The sequence below is a fragment of the Sporothrix schenckii genome, assembly GCF_000961545.1.
Source record: "Sporothrix schenckii 1099-18 chromosome Unknown Cont44, whole genome shotgun sequence".
In the NCBI taxonomy this organism is placed as follows: Eukaryota; Fungi; Ascomycota; class Sordariomycetes; order Ophiostomatales; family Ophiostomataceae; genus Sporothrix; species Sporothrix schenckii.
Window position 1 is genome coordinate 5,846,965 of NW_015971145.1, and position 25,421 is coordinate 5,872,385.

At 53.8% G+C, this 25,421-nt stretch overlaps 5 protein-coding genes across 5 annotated transcripts; 2 read left to right on the forward strand and 3 right to left on the reverse strand.

The window, feature by feature from the left end:
* Positions 1 to 2,691: 2,691 nt before the first annotated feature.
* On the forward strand, positions 2,692 to 5,869 carry SPSK_08425 (uncharacterized protein; the record flags this gene model as incomplete). Its single annotated transcript, XM_016735023.1, has 3 exons — positions 2,692 to 3,202; positions 3,267 to 4,909; positions 4,985 to 5,869. The coding sequence occupies 3 exons, from the start codon at positions 2,692 to 2,694 to the stop codon at positions 5,867 to 5,869; spliced, it is 3,039 nt and encodes a 1,012-aa protein (XP_016588561.1).
* A 795-nt stretch (positions 5,870 to 6,664) lies between these two features.
* SPSK_09267 (uncharacterized protein) lies at positions 6,665 to 8,020 on the reverse strand (the record flags this gene model as incomplete). Its single annotated transcript, XM_016735843.1, has 2 exons — positions 6,665 to 7,818; positions 7,984 to 8,020. 2 exons carry the CDS (start codon positions 8,018 to 8,020, stop codon positions 6,665 to 6,667), a joined length of 1,191 nt encoding a protein of 396 aa, XP_016588562.1.
* Positions 8,021 to 17,514: 9,494 nt separating this feature from the next.
* SPSK_08852 (uncharacterized protein) lies at positions 17,515 to 19,431 on the forward strand (the record flags this gene model as incomplete). Its single annotated transcript, XM_016735438.1, has 3 exons — positions 17,515 to 18,280; positions 18,358 to 18,628; positions 18,714 to 19,431. The coding sequence occupies 3 exons, from the start codon at positions 17,515 to 17,517 to the stop codon at positions 19,429 to 19,431; spliced, it is 1,755 nt and encodes a 584-aa protein (XP_016588563.1).
* Positions 19,432 to 20,083: 652 nt separating this feature from the next.
* Positions 20,084 to 22,710, reverse strand: SPSK_10856 (elongation factor G; the record flags this gene model as incomplete). The annotated part of the gene is made up of 3 exons (XM_016737115.1): positions 20,084 to 20,138; positions 20,215 to 22,359; positions 22,442 to 22,710. 3 exons carry the CDS (start codon positions 22,708 to 22,710, stop codon positions 20,084 to 20,086), a joined length of 2,469 nt encoding a protein of 822 aa, XP_016588564.1.
* Positions 22,711 to 23,502: 792 nt separating this feature from the next.
* Positions 23,503 to 25,211, reverse strand: SPSK_08996 (uncharacterized protein; the record flags this gene model as incomplete). The annotated part of the gene is made up of 2 exons (XM_016735577.1): positions 23,503 to 24,398; positions 24,488 to 25,211. 2 exons carry the CDS (start codon positions 25,209 to 25,211, stop codon positions 23,503 to 23,505), a joined length of 1,620 nt encoding a protein of 539 aa, XP_016588565.1.
* Positions 25,212 to 25,421: the final 210 nt, after the last annotated feature.

Sequence of the window (25,421 nt, forward strand, 5' to 3'; positions counted from 1 at the left end):
TTGTTCGTCCACTGGTCGGCACGCATTCAGGACACGGCACAAAATTAACAACAGAACCAAAAGAGACGAAGCAGCAGCATTGTCATGTCGGAAGGCGTCCCCAGTCCGCCCTGTCGGCCGTGGGTGCCGTGCAGAGCAGTTTCAGACAGAAGCCCAAAAAGTAACAGGCGGGAACCACTAAACATCCGTTCGTCTAGCACGCAAATATGACCGATAGGGAGTGGGCGATTCAAAACCGGTTGATTAATCGTGCAGAAGTTTTAAGTGTAGAGAGGAAAAGGAGAAAAGAAAAGACGAAAAGCAGCAATGTAAAAAAATTGGCCGGCTTTAAAGCTTTGGGCCAGTCTAAACAAATGCACGTGATTCCATACAACTGTATCACGTGCAGTGTTCACCGCCTTGCGGGATAAACAAGCGGCCCGACTTCCTTGCGCTTTCCATTTTCGCCATAAAAACTCGGTGGTCATAAATTCTGTTCGAAAATTTCTTCCTCTCCTCCCAGGAAAGTCTACCGCAACATCAACTACTGCAGCGCCCGCATGCATGATCCGTGTCGAGTGTCACGTCCGAGCCGCTACTGATACGATCGATCGCGTCTGACTGCTTCGACTCGGATGCCTCCATTGTCACCGCAACGAGCGGCGTGTTGCACATTCAGCATCACATTTTGTCGACACGAACGTCGGGCATTCAACCATGCGAGCGACCGGACGCCCTCGACACGGACATGTGCTGCACTGCCAGCAGCTGCATTGTGGTTATCGTTTCCTGTTTTCTCTTGTCTCTTGTCTCGCGCGTCTCGTAGAACCCACAAATTTGCCTACCTCTGTGCCTGCTTGGTGCGCAAGAAGGTCAACTTATTATTTATCGTTCGTGTGGAAGAAAAACAAAAGGGTCTAGACAACCCGTCCCGTCCACCCTGCTGGCGTAGATCCAGTGCGCCAGCAGGACTATTACGGACAAACATCTGAACATGCCATGCGCCCGATGGTGTGCGGCGTGGCCAGCAGCCACCAGAGAAAGAAAAGCTGCCAATGGGTTGTTTATAGATCGCCATTGCACTGTCAAAACCACAACACGTTTCTCGGAATTCGACGTGCTAGATTTGTGTTTCTATTGTCGTCTGGAACGGCCAAGGGCAGCGCGTAATGCAAGGCTGATTGTCGATCGAGGTGTAGGCGTGGGAGGTGGTGAACTGAAGGCACGAGCACAAGCCTCAAGCCTCTTTTCCCTGTCCAATCGAGTGATTCATTATGTATCCATCGTTTCCTACCGCCAACAGACCTTCGCGGTCCACATTCCACGTTGTACCTCAACTTTTGGTCGTTCACTGCCACTGACGTTGTGCAACCAGCGAGGCCTTGCGCGCCTCTGTCGTCAGTTGGGCGTTTTCTGATGGATGCGAACAGGGCCCGTATTATATGCATTGAAAGCCAAATGCGCCAACCGCGCCGTCGGTGTCGGTTCCTGTCTGTTGTGTCTGTCTGTTGATGCGCATCAGCAGAGAGTGACCTTGGCGGCCAAGAATTCCGCTGTTGGGCTGCAGTAAGATACAATACCTCACTACGCACGACTCACTACTTACCTGTAACAGCGCTGTTTGGCGTTCAGCGGCCAGCACGTGCGCTCCAGATTGCTCTTTCCTCGTCGCTCATAGGCTCGTTACCCTCTCTCTACGCCCACGCCCCTGCGCCTTCCCGCCTCTGCACTGGAGAATACCCTGCAAAGGCCACCCCTCTTACCCTTTTGGGCGACCGAATGAGGCTTTGTCGTCGGTCAAGTCCCTCCTTCTTTCCCTGAGCTGTTCGGTCACTGTTTCCTGCCGATTTTGTCATCTCGCGATGTGTTTTGGCATGTTTTTTGCCTTCGTCCCTTTCTTGGTACGGACTGGCCTCTCTCTCTCCCAAACATCCTCGCTGCCTCGTATGTCTCCGCCGTCATCCGCCCCTTCATATAGCGCCCAACGACCAGTTCTTGCGCATGTGTATCACCCACCATGTTACTGTGCCTGCCCTAGCATCACACCTGCGCCTTTCACCTAGGATCGTGCTCCCAACACGTTTTGGCCTTTTTCGAAGTCCTCAACGTACTTGACCTCTGCTTGACATTTCCTTTGCCTGTCTTGCCTCGTCTTAATGTTTTTCTACCTTTCTTTGTCTTCTCGCCTGTCACGCCTCCCATTGCGCACCATCGCGAACCTTCACCTTGTCAGCGTTGCAACAGGACGAACACAAGCATCGTCTTGACCAACACACCGTCTTCTGGCCTGTGACAAACGATTAATCCATTGGTTTACGACGTTGCGCAAGCGACAACGTCCCCGGACACGAAACTCCTGTCTGTTTTCATAATTCTCCAGACTGGCCGTGCAGAGCCGCACGTCTGCCAAACGAAGCAAGGCGAACGAATCACGGCACTTGATCTGGGCGTCTGCGACTGTTGGAGCCTGTCACCCATCGTCCATCGAACTTGGTGCTGCTCTCGTTGTCTCGCCTCCTCTCTTGCTCGACATAACAAGTGCGTTGCTTGTATCACAGTTGGGCTCCAGCAATAAATAGCTGCGCTCTGGTCCGTCGCTCGGGATTTTCTGTGGTCGACGTTGGCTGTTGCACTTTGAACGCAGCCCTTGTCCTCATCATCTACCCATTCTTTGCATCATACGTCTACCGTCTCCCAGCTACAGAATACGCCATGTCGATCCACGATTCGCCCGGCTCCCTGATGGGCCATGACGCCGTTCCGTCCGAAGACGGCAACGGCTCCTGGAACTTTGTGGACCACCCCGGCAGCGGCTCCCAGTCCGACTCGCCGTCTGTCGCGTTCATGCCGAGCCCCGCAAGCGGGAGTCTCGCCTCGTATGGTGTCGTCACGCACATGGGCCAGGGCTTCCGCGTTCCCAGCTCCACCTCCAGCCCGGGCCATCACCAGCACAGCCCGGAACCGCTGGCCATGCAACTGCCGCCAACCTCCTCCCCGGCCCAGCTGTCACCAGGAGAGCAGCCGCCGCGCTCCAGCTACTCGGGCCCTGCGCAACTCCCGAGCACTTTGCCTCTTCAGTACGCAAACCAAGTGTCCGACTCGATGCACGCAGGAAACTCCATGGGCGTCAACGTCAACGCGCCATATACCGAGAATCAGTACAACGCTGCCGCAGAGTTTCTGCAGCTTCAGGATGCCATCCTGTTCGACCAGCAGCTTCAAGGTATGTACTGTGGATCTTGCTTCAGCTGCTCTCGTCCCATCGCGTTGACTAACATAAGCGGTAGACCTGACAGGCTTCTATTCGAATACGATTCCGGCAACCACACCAGGCCCCCAGTCGGGATTTATGTCCACGGTGATCCAGCAACAGCTCCAGCAGCAGCAACAGCAACAGCAGCAGCGTAGCCAACAGCAACAACAGAGACATCATCAACAACAACAGCAGCAGCAGCAGCAACAGCAGCAGAGCTTCTTCAATGTTCCAAATCAACATCAATCCGAGGCCGACGTTCCGCCGTGGAATGCCACCGCCATCCCCGACTCCCAGGAACCATCCCACATCTTTGTCATGGACGGCCCCGGCTTGGGCTCGCTGTCGCCTGAGAGCACCGGCGCGTCTCTCTCCGCCCATACCAGCCTCTCACAGTCGGCCAGTCCGCGGTCTCCAGCCAACATGCAAATGGAGAGCGAGCAGCCGCCGCAGATTCAGACACAGGCTCAGGCAGCACAATGGGCGGCGGCTCTGCAACAGTTCCAGCTCCAGCAACTCCAGCAGATGCTGCAACTTCAGCAAGCCCAGCAGGCGCAGCAGGCGCAGCAGGCGCAGCAGGCGCAACAAACGCAGCAAGTCCAGCACGTACACGATCTACAACAGGCAAACGCTGCAGTTGCCATACCCCAACAAAGCTTACAGCAACTGCAACTCTCCGACTTCCCTCTGATCTCGTCGCCGGATCTTCTTTCAGCAACCCAGACCTCTCTGCTGCCAGCAGCCCCAGTAGAGACAAAGTTCGCACCGGTCAACCCGGCCGCTTCGAAACCAACCCGGGCGCAACAGGCCCCTAGCAAAATCAACAAAGTGAGGGGCTCCGGTACCAGAGTGTCAAAAAAGAAGACGTCGGGCTCGTCGTCGGCGTCGGATAAGCTGCAGCTCAGCAGCAGCCTGGACAGCAGCAGCGGCGACGACAAGTTTGTGATTTTCACCCCCAAAACCATAAGCACCCACGCCGGCAGCGGCAGCCGCTTTAACCCGTTCGAGTGCTTCGAGGCCATGAGCGCCACCCAAAAGGGCCGCAAAGGCCCGCTCGCTGAAGAGGTCAAGGAGAGCGCGCTGCAGGTCCGCCGTGCCGGTGCTTGCTTCTGCTGCCATTCACGCAAGGTCAAGTGCGACGCCCAGCTTCCCTGCAAGAACTGCAAAAAGCTCGCCACCCACTTGCCCCAGGCCATCTGCTGGCGTTTCGACGACTTCCTCGGCCCCCTGTTCCCGTCCCTCATCCGTGACCACTTCCGCAAGGACGTCATGGCTGCGTTTACAGCCGAAAACATCGCTACCTTCCAGGGCGACGCACCGCATACCGTCCATCTGTCGGCCGGTCGCATGTTCAAGTCCACGTTTGAAATCAAGAATGTCCGCGTCTTTGAGGCCACCCGGTCCGCAGTCGTCTTGAAGCACGCCCACCTCACTATCGGCGACAACATCGTCCAGCTCAACGCCCAGAGCTCCCTGCCAGTGGCCCTGGACCTGTCAGACAACTCTGTCGTTGGTGCCTCGCTGCAGCAAGAGAAGATCAAGAAGACCCTGCGTTCGTATGTCGATGCCATCCTTAAGGAGGATGCGTACATCGACACACTCACGGGCAATTTTAAGCACAGCGAGCTGCCCAAGAAGATTCTCACAATTGCGCGGAATTTCTACTTCAAGACAAGTGTAAGCCTCCCTGTTACTTTTCTGCTGCCCTCCATAGGACCCGTTCCCCCTCCCAACTAACTCCTCTCTCTGCAGTCGCCAATTGTGAAGCAGGCTCTCCAAATCTACACAATGCAGTATATGATGGCGCATCATCTGGGCTTCACCGAGCAATCTCTCCAGGACCTGCCCCTCGCCAACCACCTCTTCACGGGCTCGCCCTTCCAGACTTCGCGCATGCTCAACCGCCAGGTCAAGTCCATCCTCGACGAGCTGATGCAGGAGGAGGTCGACGCGCTGTTCCGCCTGTTTGCGCGCGAGCTCAAGCCCAAGAACCGCATGGCCTGGGCGACGTGCTTGGCTGCTTTCCTCGTCTTCTGCCTGTTTATGGAGTCGACCGGTCTTGCCATTGACCACTTTGTCATTACCGAAAACCAGAGCAGCCTCGACAATCACCAGCGGCCCAAACCCGAGTACGCGCGATCCGAAGCCGTCAAGCTCAGCCGCGCGCTCGAGAACCTGCCTTTCCGCCAATTTGCGTTCCAATTCCACAACATCTACCAGACCCACCAGATGGCGGCTGCTTCCAGCAGCAACAACAGCAACAGCAACGCCTCGTCCAGTGCGTCGTCGTCGTCAACGTCATCGTCAACGTCGTCGCCCACCGCGTCGGGCGCTTCCTCTTCCTCGTCCCCCGCGTCCGCTTCGTCGATCAAGACGGCGTTCAACCCTCTTCTGGACGACGCACCCCTTTTGTCCGGCGACCTCGACAAGCATGCCAAAGAGTTTGTCCTGCAACTGCGTGCCTTGCTGACGGGCGAGTCGTGGTCTGAGTTGGACTATTTGACCTTTGACATGTTCCTCGACACCGTGGAGGCATACCCGCTGCCCCGCGATGTTTCCCTCAACTACACTGGCCGCCTGTGCTCCAAGTTCCTCTTGTCGTTCCAGAACCAGAACTACATCTTCACTCCGGCCTAGTTTTCTCGGCACACGTGTTCCGTTTTTGTGCGGTGACTTTTCTTGTACTTTGCTTTTCATGGATTCAAAGCGATTTAGTTTTGTTGTTACCCTCATCAGTCGGACTTCTGCCTTTTTCTGCCCTTTTTGGCCTTCCAGCGGTTTTATGTGTGAACGAATCAATGCAATGTACACTCTGTAAGATGATCCAATTTAGATGAGCACGAGCAATACATTTTTTTCGTCATGAGTTGCAAGTAAGGTATATTGGTGCTTCTTGTGTCGACGAGAGTCAAACAAAACTATATCTATGCAATATTGAAATTGCTCTTGTTGAAAAGGCTGCGTTCTATTGGGACAATGCCGTGAAGTGTTGGATAGTGCGGCTCTGAATGCCATCATAATTGAGAGTGGAATGGGAATAGAAATAGCAAAGCTTGGGAAGAAAAAAATGAATGCAAACCGTAAATGCCAAAGGAAACTGATGCTTACTAAGAAATAGGTAGTTGATGAAATTAACAAGACCAAAAAAAAAAAAAAAAACTATGAAAATCAAAATGCCGCCAAAGGTATAGAGAGCTCGAACTACATAAATCGTCTGCCTGTGCACAGCATTGTATATGTTTGCGGTTGCAGTATGGGGTATGGTTGAGTGAGCGCGGTTGTCGACTGTATCGAACCAGTTGTGAGATACGAACGTAATTTCAAAACAAACAGGGATGGACATAAGAAAACGAGGCGTGATAGAACGTAAACCAAAGCAAAGCACAACGCAAAAAAGTAAAAACGAAGCAAAAATATTGCACATGCCAATTATCAGCCACGGAATCGGGCTGTGGCCGACGCGCTGCGGTCTTGGATTTGCTGGTCGGTAGCAATGTACAGCTGGTCCAAGAAACTCATCGCAGGCGCATCCTTGAGAATTTTGGCCACTTGGATGCCGGCCGAGATGAGCTGCAAAATGTTGCGGTCGTCTTTCAACGGCCGCGACTGGTGGCGTGCCGCGTGGCGCATCTCAAGCGAGTTCTCAAGAATCGTCACGAACTGCTTGATCTGGCCGTTGTAAAGAACACGTGCGGGGATGCGGCGCTTCGTGGCCAGACGCTTGAGCAGCTGCACCCATTCGGTCCACTCGCGATCCTGCGGTCGTGCCACCGGCCGCATGTCCTGTGTCAGCGGCACAGGGAACTGGTACCGAGCCACAAAGTCAAAAGCGCACTGCGACAGCCGGTCGTTGACCTGCGACAGCACGCTGTCCTGCTCTTGCACAAGCAAGTTTGTTGGAAGATGCGGAAGCTCTCGCTCCTGCATAGCAATGTACTGCGGTGTGGGACGTGGAAGGAACTGGTGTGGTCCGTCAAACTCGTCCCGGTTGACACCTCGCCTTGACGACCTGGTGCGGCCGTCTGACCGACCAGCGGGAGGCATACTGCCGGCGGTACCAGCCCCAATGGGGACACCGCCGTTGCCAGAACCACTATATCCAACGCTGCCGTTCCGGAACGCGCCGCTTGCAAATCCGGAGTAGCCTCTGTCTTGCGCGGACGATGTCGATAGAGATGATGGTGGCGTTGACTGGTCGGGGTTACTGTCAATGGACACGTCAGACAATCTCGGCGAAATATCGTCGAAGTCGTCTGTCTGGTCGATTGGTGAGAAGCTAGACTGGCGCGGCATTGAGGCTGCTGTAGTCTCCGTGCTTGAATTCGTTGGTCCATTCGAGCTTGCTAGCGATTGGTGGACACCATATCGTGCACTTGCATCCTCATTGGAAGCAAAGGAGCTGTGCCCATTGCGGCCCGTGTCACCGTTGCCGTATGGGTTCGACGTCGTCCCAATGGCCCCATATGCAGGGGAGGAAAATGACGACCCAGACTGTTGCCAGCTGTAGCTCGGTGGTGGAGAATGAGGGTACTGATTAAAGTTGTTGTTGTTGATGGCCGTAGAAATGCCATTTGCTTGGGGCGGAGCTTGAAAAGGAGACGTAGCTGTCGCATTACGACCAAAAGTCACACTTTTGCGATGATCAGAAACAAAAACATAGAAACAATAGAAACATGTGGTGATTGAAGATCAAATTTGGAAAATTCAATAAAATAACGAGGGGAAAAGAAAATAAAACACGGCTATCGTACCTGGCTGGCCGATAAGGAGCATCACGGGTAGTCTCATACCCGCTGTTTTGATATCCGTCTGTATAACCACTGCTCGTCGATGGAAGATCAGCTTGTGTCTTTGTATGTAATTGCCTGGGCATGTTTCTGTCTAAGTCTGGCGTTTCCGTTATTCGGTTTTTATGCAATTGTTCCCAAAGCTGGCTGGCTTTGCTCAACTCCTCTTGCATGAAGTCATGTTTTGTTTCGCACCTTCTGCTCGTAGTCCATTGTCCAGGATAGGCTACTGGACTCCTCATTCTGTATCCAGGCTCGTTACTGAAGACTGCATTTCCGCTGCTGGCTTCCATCGTAGAGAGAAGAACGGATGCGTCGTGCGGCAACAAGATTTGCAGCGTGATACTTTGGACAGCGCATAAGACGAGGTGTCAGGCGATGTGTAGTCTCCTGCCGGTCTGTTCCCTGTTCCTTTGTTCCGTTTTCCTGTCTTCTTCGGTGAGTCTCTATCCGTATATTTTTGAAAAGACGGACCGAAAGACCAAAGGGAGAAAAAACGACAAGTCTTGAGTGCGTTCAACTTTGGCTGACGTAGAAATAAAGTGTCCTGTCACTGATTGGGTCCCAGATGCAAACTGTTTGAAACCGGCGGAACAAAATAAAAATGCTATGCAAAAGCGTATAAAAAAACAATTGCCAGATTGTGAAGCCGTGGGACTCCGTACGACTAGATCCGCGAAGTTGATGGCGTCATTCATAGACGTCGTGTATATCAGAGTAGCATCGAATGTCTTCAGCTCCGTAATGGAATACAGCAGCAAAAAAGACTCTCGTTCACCATCAATAGAGTAGTTCGTGCATGCCAGCAAGCAGTCGAGATACGCGTCGTTTGGGACGATGAGTCACGGTGCCAAAGGAAATTGATGGCGGGAAGAGACGTTGATAGATCGGCCGTAAACAAAATCCTCTTCTCATTTGCATTGAAGATTGTAAGATGAAGGAATATGGGTGTAGGTAGAAAATGTAAACAAGATGCAATAAACCGGGTTTCTAAAAGGACAAACCAGGCAAAGGAAGACGGTATCAAAAAAGGATATGCAAAAAGGGGCAATAGACACTGTGGCAGGAAGGAACACACACAATGGGTTGGAATAGCGGAAAGAGGCAGGACCGATCAGGCAAAAGAAGGCAAAAAGACAGGAAAGGGAAGGTCAAACCGACACAAGTTGCAGTGAGGCGAGGCAAGAAGGTAGGTCGTGCCTTCTCTTTTGGGATAATCCGTGTCAATACGTCCGTTTAAGGACATGGACCAGGAAAGGAGGGAAGGAGGGGATCAAGGGGGAGAGGACAAAGTGACAGGAAGGAGACAAAGGGGAAAACATGCCCTCTTTAAGCAGCAGCAACCCAGCCCAATATAGTACCTTCATCTGTGGATGTGACACGCTATGCTGTTTTGTTGTCTTGCTGTTCTGTCGTCTCCATATGTCACCACTTATGCGTCTCTTGTTCTCATCCAGCCCATTTCTCTTATGTCGTGTCTTAATTTCTCCGTTGGCTGTCAAGGATTCCAGCGCATTCACCAAACAGAAGCGAACACCTCAGCGCTGCGTCCAGCTAGGCCAGTGAGAAAATGCACAGGTACGTGACGAGAGAGGAGAGATGGAGACACGATAAACGAGTGATAGAATAACGGGGGAGGAGATTGGGAAAGCTAAGAAGACGCACCGACAGTTGGACCCATGCTCACGCGTTGGAGCCACGGCGGAGCGGCAACGCTCACGGAAATGACCGCGCCTTGGCTCGACTCTGGCGTCGCGTTTCCCGTCTGCCATCTTGGGAGGACTCAATGTGCTTCTCAAACTACAAGGTCATGTGGCAAGACATGGAGAGACTTCAGGTTCTTGACCGATAATGCACCAGGCGCGAGAAACACCGTACGAATTGCACCATCAAACGAGGGAGGTTGGACGCTCAACGAATCAACCTGCGCCAGAAAGCGTTCATACGACGGGCGCTTGATGACAAGAACATCCCTAAGCGTTCCGACACTCACGCGAGCGAGTGCAGATATTACTTGCAAAAGCATGCCGGAAGACACCTTTGGCCCTGGTTTCTCGCTGGTCTTCGCCCCGTTCCCACTTCTCTCTTTCCAATGGCTTCTTCGCTACATCTCCCTAACACTGCCTTCTGCCGCTATTTGGAGCTTCTCCTACTCCTTTGCTCTTTCAACGACCAAGTGGCATCCATTTCATTGTGTCAATTCTCTGAAATCTCCCCGAAGACGAGCAGAGCATATGCCGTTGAGCGAAAATGGAGATGGCTTTTTCCTGCATGACACTTGTCGGGCAGCAATACAGCAGTGCCATAGTAGGTGCATCAGAACGCACTCAACGTTCATCAAACACGGAAAAGTATTCTCACCCCATGAAAGAGGCACACGTTAAACTGACGTATCCACGGATCGAGCCAGAACAGGCCGGGTCCTCGACGTCAAATCGATACCCTCGACGTGGCGACAGCCCCGAAAAGACATTCACCAGATTAGACTGGACTCGACGAACAGGAAATCGTGCAGCGAGAGCGTTGGGCATCGGATATGCTCCTCGCCCTTTTTGAACCACATGGAACATACCACGCCTAGTACCATACGGTCTAGGGATGGCATCAGATGGGGTAAATGCAAAGCCAGGACTGGTCCAGCATGCATAGCGGCATTGCTGCCCAACACGCCGGCTGCTTTGCGTGTTTGCTCTGGATTCCGAATATGCCACCCGCCTTGCGAGTGGCAATTTTGATTCTCGTCCGCGCCCCGACAAGCTGGATCGAGTCATGAATCGAGACTCGTAGTCGCCTCGTGGTAGGCGACCGTTTCGAGATCTTGGCACCGCAAACCTGCGTCTTGCTCAACTGGTTCTGAGTGATCCCGAGCACCTTCCTGTTTGAGCCGCAAACCCATTTGCAAGTGGTAAGTGAGGACGAGATCGCGAAGTAAAACAAATATGAAAAAGAACAGAATGGGCGACATCAAGTCTGAGTCATGAGTGGGTGATTAACAAACCAGACAGTAAGGGACAGACTGGGAAGACAGAATTTGTTACCGGGCACGTCCGCCTCGCCTCCGATACCCATTCCGCTGTCGAAGGAAGTCCATACTTCCACCGTTTCTGCAGGTCATTGTTCTCTATGGCTCGTCTCGTCGCAATTCTCATACGCCAACTGTTCATATGTCGAGAGAGACAGCGTTAATCGTACTGCCGATGGCGAGCTATTGAAGGATTTATTGTTCCCATCGACCGAAAACCCGAATCGGAGAAGACGAGCTGCAACTCGACGAGCGAATGGTCTCGAAGCTGAGGCTAGAAAGGGTCGCTGCACGATATATGCAAGCAGAGCATCTCTTGGTTGCCTTATGTCAGTGTCTTATCCTCGAAAACCCTGTCAGAAAAGGAAGATCGAAAGTCGTACACCGCCGCTGTCCGCTAAGATAGTGATGTGAATTTGGAAGAGTCTGTGGTCGCTATTTGTCTTCTGGCATATGTTGCAGTTCGTCGTTAATGTTGCTGCCGTGTCAAACCATCGTCGCCTCATCCTTTTGGTCAACAAGTGAATGAGGATGGCAGATATGAGTACGGAGGATCAGAAGCCATCCTTTACTCTCGCAGCGCACAGTCGGGACAGACAAAGATTCACATTGCCATGTCCAGACACGAGTATAGTCTGGGCCGGAGAGTTGATTTGGCACTGGGGGCTCCTTCAGGTTATATCTTACACACACCATCCGAAACCTCGTGGGAAAGACATGCCCGTTTTGTTTAACTCCCCCCACCACCCACTACTTCTCTTAGGAGCAGACACAAACGTCTTCGAAAATACCTCTGTAGCCAAACATCCGAACCTGAACTTTGGCCGCACACGAAGAAGACAACCTTTCGGCCCCGTGCAAAAAGGTTCAACACAAGCCGTCATGAAATGCCTCAACTTTGAATGCCATGTCTTAACTGATCACACACAAGGCTTATGCTTCACGATCAAATAGAAATCGTGGAGGCTACGGCGACGTGGAATACGGCACATCACGAGTGGACCTCGTGGGATGTACGCCGTATCAGAGTATGTATAATGGGAGGCTTATCAGTTACCAAGATGACAAAAATGCAAGACATGTTGCTTTCTCCGTACTTGAAAAGCCGTGCATCTTGTTGATCATCAACTTAAGAAGGAGCCATTTAACATCTTCCCCACGCCCAGAAGGGTATTCACGAGCCGTTAAAGGACAGTCCTTGACCAGAGATATCTGCTTTCTCATGCCCTTTGACGAATCATCATCTCATCTTGTCTACCATCCCGCATACATGTATCATCTAGGCATTCGTCGTTGTACAATCGCCCAAGATGCACTTCATGTTGGAGAAAGAACTGAACTGAGAGCTACATCGCTGTCCGTGTTCTAGGTTCCCCGTGACTACGGCGCTTTTTTTTTTCTGAAAGAAGAAATGGAAGGACAGAGGAAGAGTGCTACTACCCGCGACGCCTGTGTCCCACTTTGCCAGCCCCGTATAAGCCGCAACAGACTCAAGAAAAAGCACGCGACAACGCTTCAACCCAAGCGCACGACGGAGACTCCAATTGACCAAAGAGAGCTCCCGTTTTGCCCACGAGGCCTTGTCCTGATGTCCTTCTGAGTACGGAGTCGTACAAGCGGAATACAAAATAGAGCAGGGTATATTTCTTGCACAGGACAGCAGAAGTGTGTGGCTTTGCATCTCGCATGGTCTCACGAATGGGGAGTATGCCACACATCACAATCTTCCCACATAGCACAGGAAGAAGCGACCAAGAGAGCATGGGAAGATGAATTTCGGACAATCTGCTCACTCCTTTCTGCTTGTGTGCCGCAGCACAATTCCACCTGCCTCACATTCTGGGTCGCCATTGACGAGACAATGTTCAAGTTAAAGGGCAACGGTCACGGCCTTTGATGAGACAGATTGTGCTCTCTAGAGAGAAGTATGAAAGTGGGAGCACGGGCGAGACGGCAAGGACAGAGACATAATGCCAAGAAAAGAAAATGCAGGCGAGAAAGGCGACAGCTTCAGCCAGCAGCATGCCACCAACCACAACATGCTCTCGTCAACGGATATTTGGCTTCACCGCCACTCTGTGCGAATGTTCTCGGAAGTGTGACCAGAAGTGCAGAAAAAGAGAATAAGATGCAATGCCAACGAACCGTTTTTTCCCCCCTTTTTATCGTTTTATCCCTTTTATCTTTTTATCCTTTTTATCTTTTATGTCCTCTATTATTCGCCTTGTTTCCATCGTCTTCTTTGGCTGCGTTTCATAAGATTATGTCTGTAGGCACCATACGATGGCCATGAGCTTCCCGTATTATTGGCAGGGACAGGGCATGGAAGAAAACGAGAGACCTCAGATGTTAATGGCAAGAGAAAGAGAGCCCCGAAATTGCTGGTGGCCTATGCTCGCGCTTGCGAGCAAGAAATTCTTGAATTTCCTCGCCTTTTCCCCTGCTCGTCATTTTGTCGAACGGTATGACGTAAGCGCAAGTGGGAAATCGCACCACACGAGAAAACAAAACAGCAAGTGCACAGACAAAAAAGAAGAAAAAGAAGAAGAAAGGACGCAACTTTACTGAGGCCGAAGAGGGCCTGGGAGTCGGCCCGGGCCTGCCAGGCGACCCGGACATCGTCTCAGGAAAGACGACACGCCGACTGTGGCCAAATATTGCGACAGCTTTTGTCACAGGAAGCGCTGAAAATCCATCCCTTTTTTCTTTTCTTTTTCATTCTTCATTTTTTTTTCTTTCGTTTGTCCCCTCAAAAAAAAGACGAGAATGAGTGGATGGCAACAGCTCTTTCCTCGTCTTGTGAGAAGGATGCAGGTGGGTCCTTCCTGCAATGCCAACGCACACATGCCCCACATGGCCTCAGCAAGGCCACGACGATGTGAGAAAAGGAACAAAAAAAGAGAAAAATAGGAGAAATAAATCAAAGCTACGACTTAGCACCCGTGGCGGCCCGTTGATAGGCTTTGGCAAGTGCGAATCAAAAGCCGACTAGCCGTAAGGGGAGCTGGAGGAGACGAAAGAGCAGAACTGGAGTCAGGTCATGATGGGGTTGTTTTGGGCTGGCCAGCCTATGGGACGGCAGGAGCCATCAATGTTGGGCGCCAACGCTGCAAGTCGGGCGGGGACTCAGCTCTTTCTCTCTTTGTGGATTGCACTTTCCCTGTGGCAGAAACATGACTGCAGGTCGTCACTTCCCTTTTTGCTTTCTTTTGCTTTCTGTACGCCGAAGGCAATGTTTATTCTTGCCGTCGCCTTTTTTTGAGTGTGTTCTCGTCTCCCTCTCCTCCTCTCTGATTTCATGGTTTTTTGCCAACACATGCATACGAAACGCACACTCTCGACGTTGCCCGACATATCACACATGCGGCCGGTGTGATGGCCATGCTTCGGATGACAACAACACGACCTGGGAGGTGCAGCGAACAAAAAATAAAGCAAGAAAAGAAGACAAAAGTTTCGTGGTAGTCAATGTGTACTTGAGAAAAGCACATTCCAGCATTGACCAAGACGCTCATGATAGGCATTGCACGGTCATCATCTTGTACCTGTACCCGCACCGTTAGCAATCGATTTCACTCCGTACACAACAAAGTGTATCAACCACCACACAATTTGTCGGCGGCTGTGTTCAGCTTGTGTGACCGGTTGGCCAACGATCGCTCAAAGGCCGCAGGGCAAGGCCAACTGGTGATGTGGCCACGGCCAGTGGCACGCTGATTGCAAATTGATTGGATGAGGGCGCCGGTCGAAGAAACGAATGGAGGAAAAAAGCGAGGCTGGTAGGACGGATGAGAGGGTACTTGTATCATTTTTCTGGACGATGGTCTTTTTCTCTTGTGTGGTCTCATTTTATCTTATCCTTTGCTATTCGCAACCCTCCCGCCCCGTCATCAGTGCAAACACGCCCGACTCACCCACCCCCTGTCAAGACACTGACCAACCTGGCTGGCCTAGCGCCTGTTTGCTGAAAAACTTAAAGCCCAGTTGCATCCCTCTTTTTCTGTTTGTCCTCCTTCTTTCTTTCTTTCCTGCCCAACTCCCTTTTCTTCGTGCCTAAAAGTATCCACAGCTTCCTATTCTTTCTTCCTCATCACAATTCTTCTCCCATACCCAGGACCTTCTCTTGTCTCTTACCATATAACGCGAAAGGATTCCTAGTCAGCTCACTCTGTCTTCTCGCAACACAGCATAAAACGCCGCCACCAAAACAGCCGTTTTGGCTTTCCAGGATTTTCTTGCTTTCCTCTTTTTTCGCTCTTTCTAGCTGTTGCTTTCTATCCAAAACACAAATTTGCAAGACGTCTTTTGACTCTTCGTGTTAGATTGCACAGAACAAAGAGATAAAACAGGAACAAACCAACAGATCAGGTCCCAGCCCAGATTTTTTGATTTTCCCAGGATCCATTGAACGGACTCGTTTCTGCTTGAATACCGGGTGTCTAACCAGACAGCCTGTTTGCGAAGAGAAACACATTCGACATTTGTTTTCCCTCCAGGAGCTTTCTTGAAAACAAAACCACAAAAAGACACCATGTCTGGATTCACTTCCGTCGATGCGAACGACATTCCCACCCCTACTAGGTATTACAGCTTTCTTTTATTGTTTGGGAGGCCGTTTTGATTTTTTTTGCTCTTTTTTATCCTTCTTTGCGTGACTTGATTTTCAAGTCCCATGTCCGCATTGTTTGTGTGTGTTTTTTTTCTTTTTTTTGTGTCTTACCGGTTCGTTTCGAACGTACTTCACGCTGCAGCTCTCTTGTGCCTTCTCGACAATATTGAACTCAACGACACGGACTCGTGGACCCTGGAACCTTAACTTGTTTTCGCAACCGCAAAACCAATGGACCAAATGGACTTAGGCTGGTGCTTTTTGACAGGAGCACCAGCCTGTGTATTGTCTCGCTGAACCTAGAGGACCGGTGACGCAGACTGCACAAACTGAAATTTATGAATGTGGTTTTCAAACTCGTTCTGTCACTGCAGGTTAAGTTCCCCCAATGCTCCCTAAATGACGTCCACTCAAGGACAAAAATTACGTGACTCTCCGGCCTGGATGTATGTCAACGACCAATCCTGGATTTTATTTTGGCCCAACAGTTTTGCTTTTTTTGCCTTTCCTTCTCTGCTGGACCTGCAACAATGAATATTATTTGGATTCGCCACAAAATACACTGGATTATGGACCACTGGACCGGACAAGGAGTCTTTTTTCTCTCTTTTTGAGCCCTTCGAAACAGCTTTTGGAGACCACCAATCATTCTTTGGAAACACAGGACACAAGATGATCCGGTCATTTGGCTGTGGCTCTTGCTTAATTGTACAGGACGACAATGCACACTGGATAATCGACTTGTTTTCTGTTTTCTGTCTTCTCAGAAAACCCTTTGAAAAGCAAAACCAAAACAATTTCAAGGCTCTAGTATCATGGATTTGTTTTGCTTTTGGATCTTGGACCTGCATGGCTTGGTCTCTGCTTCACTTGGCTGTTTGTCTTATGGATCGCTTTACACGGTGACTCTGTTTCACGCCGCTCTGCATATGTTCCTTCGTTATTAAGGATTCTGCAGTAGCATCGCTATGGTTCGAACAAAACATCACGTGACATGTCACATGGTGTTTACTTGGATTAGGGGTCTTCGCCTCTGATGTTTCTACTGCTCTGGCCGCTCTTCTCTTGGACATTTTTCGACAACAACCATGCATGCTTCTTGACATCACAGTACAGGACTCGTTGATGACGAGAAGTCTGGTGCCGGAGCTTGTTTGATGTTACTTGCACAACGGACGACGTGCGTACTCCGCATCCCAGCATAGACATCGACATCGACCTCAATCCTCAAACATGGGCAACGCTCTTCGACATGAAATACACCACAAACTACTTTGGACCTTTGGACTAGGAATGGATTACATGATGCAGACGCACGGCCAAGAGCCTTGTCGATGGCAGGACACGCCCTCTGGCTAGCGTCTGCCCCCAGAACTCGCAAAGACTGGTTGGTTTTCATCCTCCCCCCCCCCCCCCCCCTCCCCCCCCCGTCCTTTCCGGCCCACTCCCGGCTGCAAACGCATAATCTCGTACCTTTCAATGCAATGACTAACTTGAGCCTTGGTAGAAACAAAGTTGTACAGTCAAGATGGTTCCGGCGTTTCCCTCTCTCCTTGTTATGCGTCTCTGTTTTCTCTGTTCTGTTTGCTTTCCTTTCTTGTTAATACCTTGTCTCTTCCACAATCTTTTGTTCTCCTTCCGTTTCTTTTGTTTCTCTGTTATCTTGACGCTTGTCATTCTCCACAAAGTGTGCGAGACACCCAAGGACCCACGAGACCTTTCCCCTCTCTCGTTGGACAAACACAAGTGACAAATCAAACAAAAAACACACACAAAATGACCGGAGGACAAAAGTGGTTCAACAGCACACTGACTTTTATGCTTTTCTTTTCAAAGCGACTGCAGCCATTTCTCTTCTTCCGGGATGCTCTACCTAGGAACCCAGCCGGGCACAACGGCGAGCATGAGCGGCGGCCAATGGGACGGCGCCGTCGAAGGAACACAGAACTTCGCCGACTTCTCCGATCAGGGAGACCTTGCACAGGACTCGGACGAGTACGCATACCAGCGCCTGGATGAGTACCGCTTGCAGCAACAGCAGATGCAGCAGAGCCAGACACCGAGGCCAGAGACTAAGTGGGCTGCGCTGGGCCCTGCTGGCGCTGCCGCAGCCACTGCCGGCGCTACCTCCGTTCCCATGCACCGGACGGTGTCCAAGAGCTCCGCCAGCAGCTTCAAGTCGCGCACCATCCGCGCGTCGTCGCACAAGAGCCGGCCACGCCTCCAGGCTAGCCTGTCTGCGCCGCTCTACGGTGCTACACCGTCTGCTCCACCGGTCTATAACATTCAGGCTTACTATAACAGCAGCACCGCAGCGGCGGCTGGCGGCGGCATGAGCCCCGATCAGTACCTTGCCTTGTATAGCCAAGGCCTTGGATCCGCAACATACGGCACAGCGGAAGGCGCCATGCCCACCTACAACACGGATCTAGCTGCCAGCCTCGGCAGCAACCTTCATAACCAGCAGCAGCAGCAGCACGTCGACCCTACGTGCACACAGATGAACCTGGACGGCATTGACCTGGAGAGCCTGAACGGCCTGGACAACATGGTCTTTGATCCCAGCCACACGCCCATCTCTCCACAGACGTGGGCCTCTTCGAGCTCTCGCCGTTCCTCCCCCGACCGGGGTGAGGACACCTGGTCGCTACCCATGGCCCCTTCCCCGCCGACAGCCATGACTCGGCCACTTCACTGTCGTATGTAGCTCAGGTGGAGGCGGTCGCCGGCCGCAAGCGCACAACCAGCGGTCTCGGCCGCATCAGCAGCAGCAGCAGCGGCAACAACATGGACCAGAGCAACAATGGCGATGACGCCAGCACAAGCAGCAGCAGCCGCCGCCAGAGCGAGGGCGAGTCCGCTCGGGATCACCCTCTGTACAAGACGGCAGCTTGCCATCCAGATGGTCTGTACCACTGCCCATGGGAGGGCGAGGAGAGCTGCAACCACAAGCCCGAGAAGCTCAAGTGCAACTATGAGTATGTCCATCCACCCATTTGTTTTTTAATTCGTTCCACACCCGTCAGAGACTAATACGCCTCCTTTCCCTTCCCTCGCAAACAGCAAATTTGTCGACTCACACTTGAAGCCGTACCGCTGCAAGAACACGGCCTGCGAGAACGCCCGCTTCTCGTCCACGGCCTGCCTCCTGCGCCACGAGCGCGAGGCCCACGCCATGCACGGCCACGGCGACAAGCCCTACCTGTGCCCACACCCCGAGTGCGACCGCGCGCAGCCAGGGTTTGGCTTCCCGCGCCAGTGGAACCTCAAAGACCACATGCGCCGCGTGCATCACGACGACGGCTCGCAGCTGGAGCACATGGCCGCAGCCGCGGGCACCGCTGTCGATGCCGCGCCCATGGCTGTCAGCAGCAGCCAGGCCGTCAGCAAGGGCCGCAAGCGCAAGAAGGACGTGGCCGCCACCAGCACGTCGGCATCCTCACGCAAGGGTTCGTCGTCCTCTTCCAAGTCGGGCGGCAGCAGCGGCAGCAGCGGCAGCAACAGCCACCACAGAGATGCGGAGAGCCGCCGCCACATGCAGGAGCTCGCCGCCATGGAGGCCGCGCACAAGCTGGCCGTAGACAAGAGCAAAGCCGAGTGGTACCACCACAAGGACATGCTCTCCAATGTCGTCATGAAGTTCTCGGAGCCGGACGATCCGGAGATGTTGGCGCAGCTGCAGGCCGCGCAGATCCACTTTGATGCCATCAGCCGCATCTCGACCGAAATGATCTCGTCGTCCTCGTCTTCACAGCAATATTACCAGACATACCCTCAATAATCGGATTGAGCGGACGTGGGAACGCACACCAGTATGGACAGGATGAACAGGAATGGAAAGGAAATGGTTGAGCGGAGGGAAACCCAACAGAACAGCTATTTTGTGTATTTTGTTTAGTGTGTGTATTGCGTTCGTTGTCTTCATTTTGGATTAGAGCGATTTGGATCCAGGTCTCATGTACTTTTTCTACTGTATCAAGGATTATCTTTTGTAATGTTATGACTACCTGTTTGTTTCTTTTGCTATCCGAATCGCCGTAACTATGTTTCTGTCTATGCTCTGTGGTGCAGCAGCTTGTTCTCATGACGTATCTTTGCCAGGACATGTCCCATGGCGCTGGCTGATGATTCTATATCGCATCAAACGTCACACGTGACCCAAGCCAGCTGCTGAGGCGCTCCTGCCTCACATGCGGGTATTGCATCTGTTGTAGCACGGTCGTTCTTGCACGGTCGCCTGGTCTCGTAGCTTCCTCTTCTGTTCGTGATGTTTAATTTGGCAGTCACGACACAGACTACAAAGACCAAGAGCAACGATACATCGACCAGATTATGGAAGCGTCCCGGAATGCCACGGGTAAACAAATGCTTTTTCTATGATAAAAAGAGGAGATATAAAGTATATACATGGGCATAAAAATGTTCTACAAAGTCTAGTGTTTCCGCTTCTCTTCAAGCTCCTTGAGGTGCTTGGCGATAAGTTCCTTCCTAAAGCGGGGATTAGCATGGGGGCATCACAGAGCAACGAAATGGAAGGTGCGAACAGCGAAACGAAGGTACGTACTGCATGTGGGGCGGCGCAGGCGCGTAGTGCGAGAACTCCATGGAGAACTCGCCCTTGCCCTGCGTGGCGGCGCGAAGGTCGGTGCTGAAGCCAAACATGGCGTTGAGCGAGCAGTCGGCCAGCAGCGTGAAGTCGTCGGGGCCAATCTCCGTGTCGACGACGGTGCCGCGCTTGTTGATCAGCATCAGGATGTTGCCCTGGAACTCGCTGGGCGCCGTGATGGTCGTGCGCATCAGCGGCTCCAAGATCTGGCCGCCGGCGTCCTTGAAGGCGGCGCGGAAGGCAAACTGGGCGGCCAGGCTGAAGGCGTGGTCGGACGAGTCCGTGACGTGCGTGGCGCCGTCGACAATGATCATGGACGTGCCGATGACCTTGTGGCCGACCTGGGGCCCGCGCTGGCAGGCAATGTCGAAACCCTTGGCACAGGCCGACAAAAACTTGTCGGGAATCGTGCCGCCGGCCACGCGCTGCTCAAAGTAGTTGGCCTCGGCGTCCGCCTCGTTGGGCTCGATCCAGCCGACGACGCGCGCATAGTCACCGGGGCCGCCCGACTGGCGCTTGAAGAGGTAGTCGAACTCGGCCTTGCGCGACACGGTCTCGCGGTAGGCGACGCGCGGCTGGCCGACCTCGCACTCGACGCGGTACTCGCGGCGCAGGCGCTCGACGTAGATTTCGAGGTGCAGCTCGCCCATGCCCGAGATGATGGTCTGCTCCGACTCGTCGTCGACGTGCAGGCGGAACGTCGGGTCCTCGCGCTGGAAGCGGTTCATGGCCTTGGAGAAGGCGTCGGCGTCGCTCGAGCGCTTGGGCTGGATGGACAGCGACATGACGGCGTCCGGCACGAACATGGACGTCATGGTGTAGGGCATCTGGCCGTCCGTGAAGGTGTCGCCGGACGCGCACTCGACGCCAAACACGGCGCAGATCTCGCCGGCGCCGACCTCGGTCACGTCCTCCATCTCGTTGGAGTGCATGCGCACGATGCGCGGGATGCGCACCTTCTTGCCGGAGCGCGAGTTGAAGAGGTGCGCGCCCTTCTTGAGCGAGCCCTGGTACACGCGGATGTACGTCAGCTGGCCGTAGGGGTTCTCCTCGAGCTTGAACGCCAGGCCCACAAACGGCAGCGAGTTGTACGGGATGAGCGACACGGGCTTTTCGTTTTGCGCGCGGTCCAGCGCCAGGTTCTGCACCTCGCCCGGGTTGGGCAAGAAGTCGCACACCGCGTCCAGCATGGGCTGGACGGCCTTGTCGCCGAGCGCCGTGCCCATCAGGACGGGCGTGAACTTGAGGCCGATGGTGGCGCGGCGGATGGCGGCCTTGATCTGCGCGGGCGTCGGCTCCTGCTCCTCGAGGAACAGCTCGGCCATCTCGTCGTCGACGTCGGCCAGCTTCTCAATCAGCTCCTGGCGCTTCTCGCGGGCCAGCTCGACCAGGTCGGCCGGGATCTCGTCGGTGATCTTGAGGTTGACGCCGCGCTGGCCTGCGTTGCGGATGGCGCGCATGTTGATCAGGTCGACGACGCCCTCAAACTCCTTTTCCGTGCCGATGGGGACCTGGATGGCGGCGGCGGCGATCTTGAGCTTCTTGTTGATGCCCTCGACGGCCTTCCACGGGTTCGCGCCCATGCGGTCCATCTTGTTGACGAAGCTCAGCCGCGGCACATTGTAGCGCTTCATCTGGCGGTCCACCGTGATCGTCTGGCTCTGCACGCCGCTGACGGCGCACAGGATCATGACGGCGCCGTCCAGCACGCGCAGCGCGCGCTCGACCTCAATGGTAAAGTCAATGTGGCCCGGCGTGTCGATCAGGTTGACGTGGTACGTCTCGTCCTCGCCCGACGCCTCGTTCTTCTTGACCCAGTCGCAAAAGGTCGCGGCCGACTGGATGGTGATGCCGCGCTCGCGCTCCAGCTCCATCGAGTCCATCTTGGCGCCGACCGAGTCGCGGCCGCGCACCTCGTGGATCGCCTTGATGCGGCCCGTGTAGAACAGCACGCGCTCCGTCACCGTCGTCTTGCCGCTGTCAATGTGCGCCGCAATTCCAATGTTCCGCACCCTCGATAACCGCTTGGCCTCTTCGGGGCTCATGTTGGCGGCCACGGACTCGGCCGTCATGTTGGCGGCGGCATCCTGGGCAGCCTTGAGTCTGGAGGGAAATCATGTCAGCAGAACGAAAAAAAAAGGACAAAACAGGGACCAAAAAAAAGAAAAGAAAAGAAAAGACGTACGCAGCCTGTGCCGCACTGAGGGCTCGCATATTCGACGAGCTGCTGAACCACTGCCGCTGCTTGGACGGTCTGTCCAGTGGGGCTGTGGTAGGCCGCCCGCGGCCAGCCGTCCGCGTCGCTGAGGCCGTCGTGGTGCGGCTGCACGACGTCGTGGCAAAGGACCGTACCGAGGAGGGCGTCGAGATAAAAGACGACGAGGCGCCGGCAGTCGTCGCTGCGGCGCCGCCAGAGGCCCGCAGCAGGGAAACGGCCTTGCGCGTCTTGTGCATGTCGGCCGGAGGGGGAAGGGGGATGGGTTGGTTGTCGTGGTATCGTCGTAGGATTAGAGAAAGGAAGACGTCCACCGGGCTGCGAAGAAAAGAAAAACTAAAGGAGAGTGGAGACGGGGCTGCCAGCATTGCCGTCGTCAATGGGTGTGGAGAACGAGTAGGCGACGGCACGGCTGAGGCAGAGAGCAGTCGATGTCGGTTTCTCTCGTTTATTTTTCTTTTTTTTTCTGTATTGTCGGTCGACTTTTTTTCTGCCGCAAAAATTACACGACCAGCCCATTGGCGGTCTAGCACAAGGTATCTTTGTACCAAAGTTTTAGTGCAAGTGTACATTGAATGGACTTTTACACGCGCCGTCCAATCATTGGCTCCCAATTGGATCGAGCGTTTCGAATACGTTCGCTGCAGTTGTTTTACGACATGCACAGTTCTGCGTCTGCAACGGTCAGTCAACTTTGGTTTTAGTTTCGGTAATTTTATTAGCCTTCTTCTATTGCTGTCTTTATCTGTACTCCAATCCTAATGGAACAGCAGTTAAAACCCAAAACAAAGCCTAAAATAAAAGATCAAAAGAAACAAAAATTGGCAAAATGGAAAACCATAATTGGATGCGTAACGTAAATCGACGAATATTTGAGGACCGGGTTGGATAGATTTCGTTGTGGACATTGCTTCCGATCTGCGCCGCTCAGGCCAAGCCATCTCCGGGGGTATCATACGTCCTATCGTAAAACAGGAGCTGAGCACGCAAGCAGACGCAGACGTTCCGTACCACAATGTCACCGCCCTTTATTACAAGATAAACAGACCGCCGGCGATGAACATTGTGGCGCTGATGGCACCGATGTGGAGGAGGCCGATGGGCACGGCGTTCACACCGGCCGCGTTCTTGGAGCTGCCGCCGCCGCCGCCGCCGGAGGAGGAGGAGCCGGCCGATGCTGTCGCAGACGAGGCAAAACCCGACTGGGCAGCATATGCAGGTTCCGTGAACGAGGACGTCTGTGTAATCTGCGCCTGGCTGGGTGCAGCGGTGGCCGACGGGATTGGGGCGCCGGAGCTCGCAAAGGCGACAATGTTGGAGGATGTGGCGTTGAAGTTGGTCTGGCCGAGGGCGATCTGGTTGTTGACGAGGTCGTACACGACGTAGGCGGAGCGCAAGAAGGTGTCGCCGAGGAGGTAGGGCTCGGAGGAGTTCTGGATGCCGAACTCGCAGGCGGACTGGCCCTTGAACCGGCCGCTCGAGAACGTGGGGCCGCCGGGGCCGCCGGGGCCGCTGCTTGTGGCGATGTCGAGGACGAGCTCGTCCATGCCGACGTCAATGGTGGCGCCGTTGGTGCCGCCAAAGCCAAACGTGAAATGGCCGCCACTGGAGGCCATGCTGCAGGGAATCACGGCCAGCTGGACCTCGGCGTCGTATTCGGCGCCCACCTCCTTCCAAATCTCCTCGGCCATGTCCTGCGGCACGTAGGACAGCGTCGTGCCCGAGTCCAAGACGACGGGAACGGGGAACGCGGTCGACGTCAGCGCATCGTCGCCACTGGTGCTGACGGCATTGACCGACGTGAGAGCCACAATGAACGACGTGAAGGTGTTGGTATTCGGGTCCTTGTAGACGTTGATCTTGGTCAGGTCGCCCTTGTACTTGTCGGTATCAATGCCGCCGAAGAGGAGGTTGCCCGTGCTGGCCTCTGCAAGGGGAGTTAGCCAAAGGTCCAAGAATGCGCGTGGAAGAGTGCCATGGCAGGGCACATGGGCCGTTTGCTCGCAGTGTACGCACCGAGATCGTTGAGCCACAAGCTGTAGGCATTGGTCTTGATGACGCCTTCCTGTACCATGACCAGCGGCAGGTTGTTGTACGCTGACGACAGGGACTGCGTTGTTGACACAATGGCCTCGTCGGTCTTGTAGCCAATGCCGACCAGGCCAAAGTTGATGTCGGTGCTCTGGCCCAGGCCCATGGTCATGTTTGTGACGGTGCTGCCGCCAATTGTGAAGACGTCTGTGAAGTAGCTGCCGTCCGAGTGGCTGCCGTCGACATAGGAAATGCTAAACTCGTCCTTGCCTACGACCACAAACGTCGAGGAGTCGTCCGAGTTGACTGGGCTTGTTAGCAGGGCAACGAAAGTGACGAGCAAACTTGCCCATCCCAGGGGGGAATGCTTAAGGGCACACGCTGAGGAGAACGTACAAGAGCCAAGGCTGCATCCTTCGCTTGATGCGCAGACAGACGCACTGCTTGACGGCACCCAGATGTCACTGCTGCCCGTGTCCAGCTGCAGTGTCAGTGTTTGCTGCGGCGTGCCAATCTTGCAAGTCGCAAAGTAGCCGCCCTGCGACAGGTTGTTGTCAATCGTCGACGAGTCGGTGTTGGCCGTGGCCCGGCGCGTGAGCTTGGGGTGTGCCGACCGCCTGCCGACGTCGAACTGCACAACACCTTCGGGGAGAGCGGCGCTGGCGGCCGAAGCCAGCATGGCACCGGCGGCGACGTTTGTGGTCTTCATGATCTGAGGAAGACGCGGAGGAGAGACGTGAGGCGAGACAAGAAGGACGAGACGGCCAAGGTCTAGAAATAGTCGGCGGGATCGGAGGGCTCGGAAGACGCTTCAAAGCAGACTGAGGAGAAAGGAGAAGACGAAGACGACGAAGACGACGACGACGAAGATGAAGAAAAACAGAGGAAACAAGAAAATACGGAAACCAAAAACAACGAA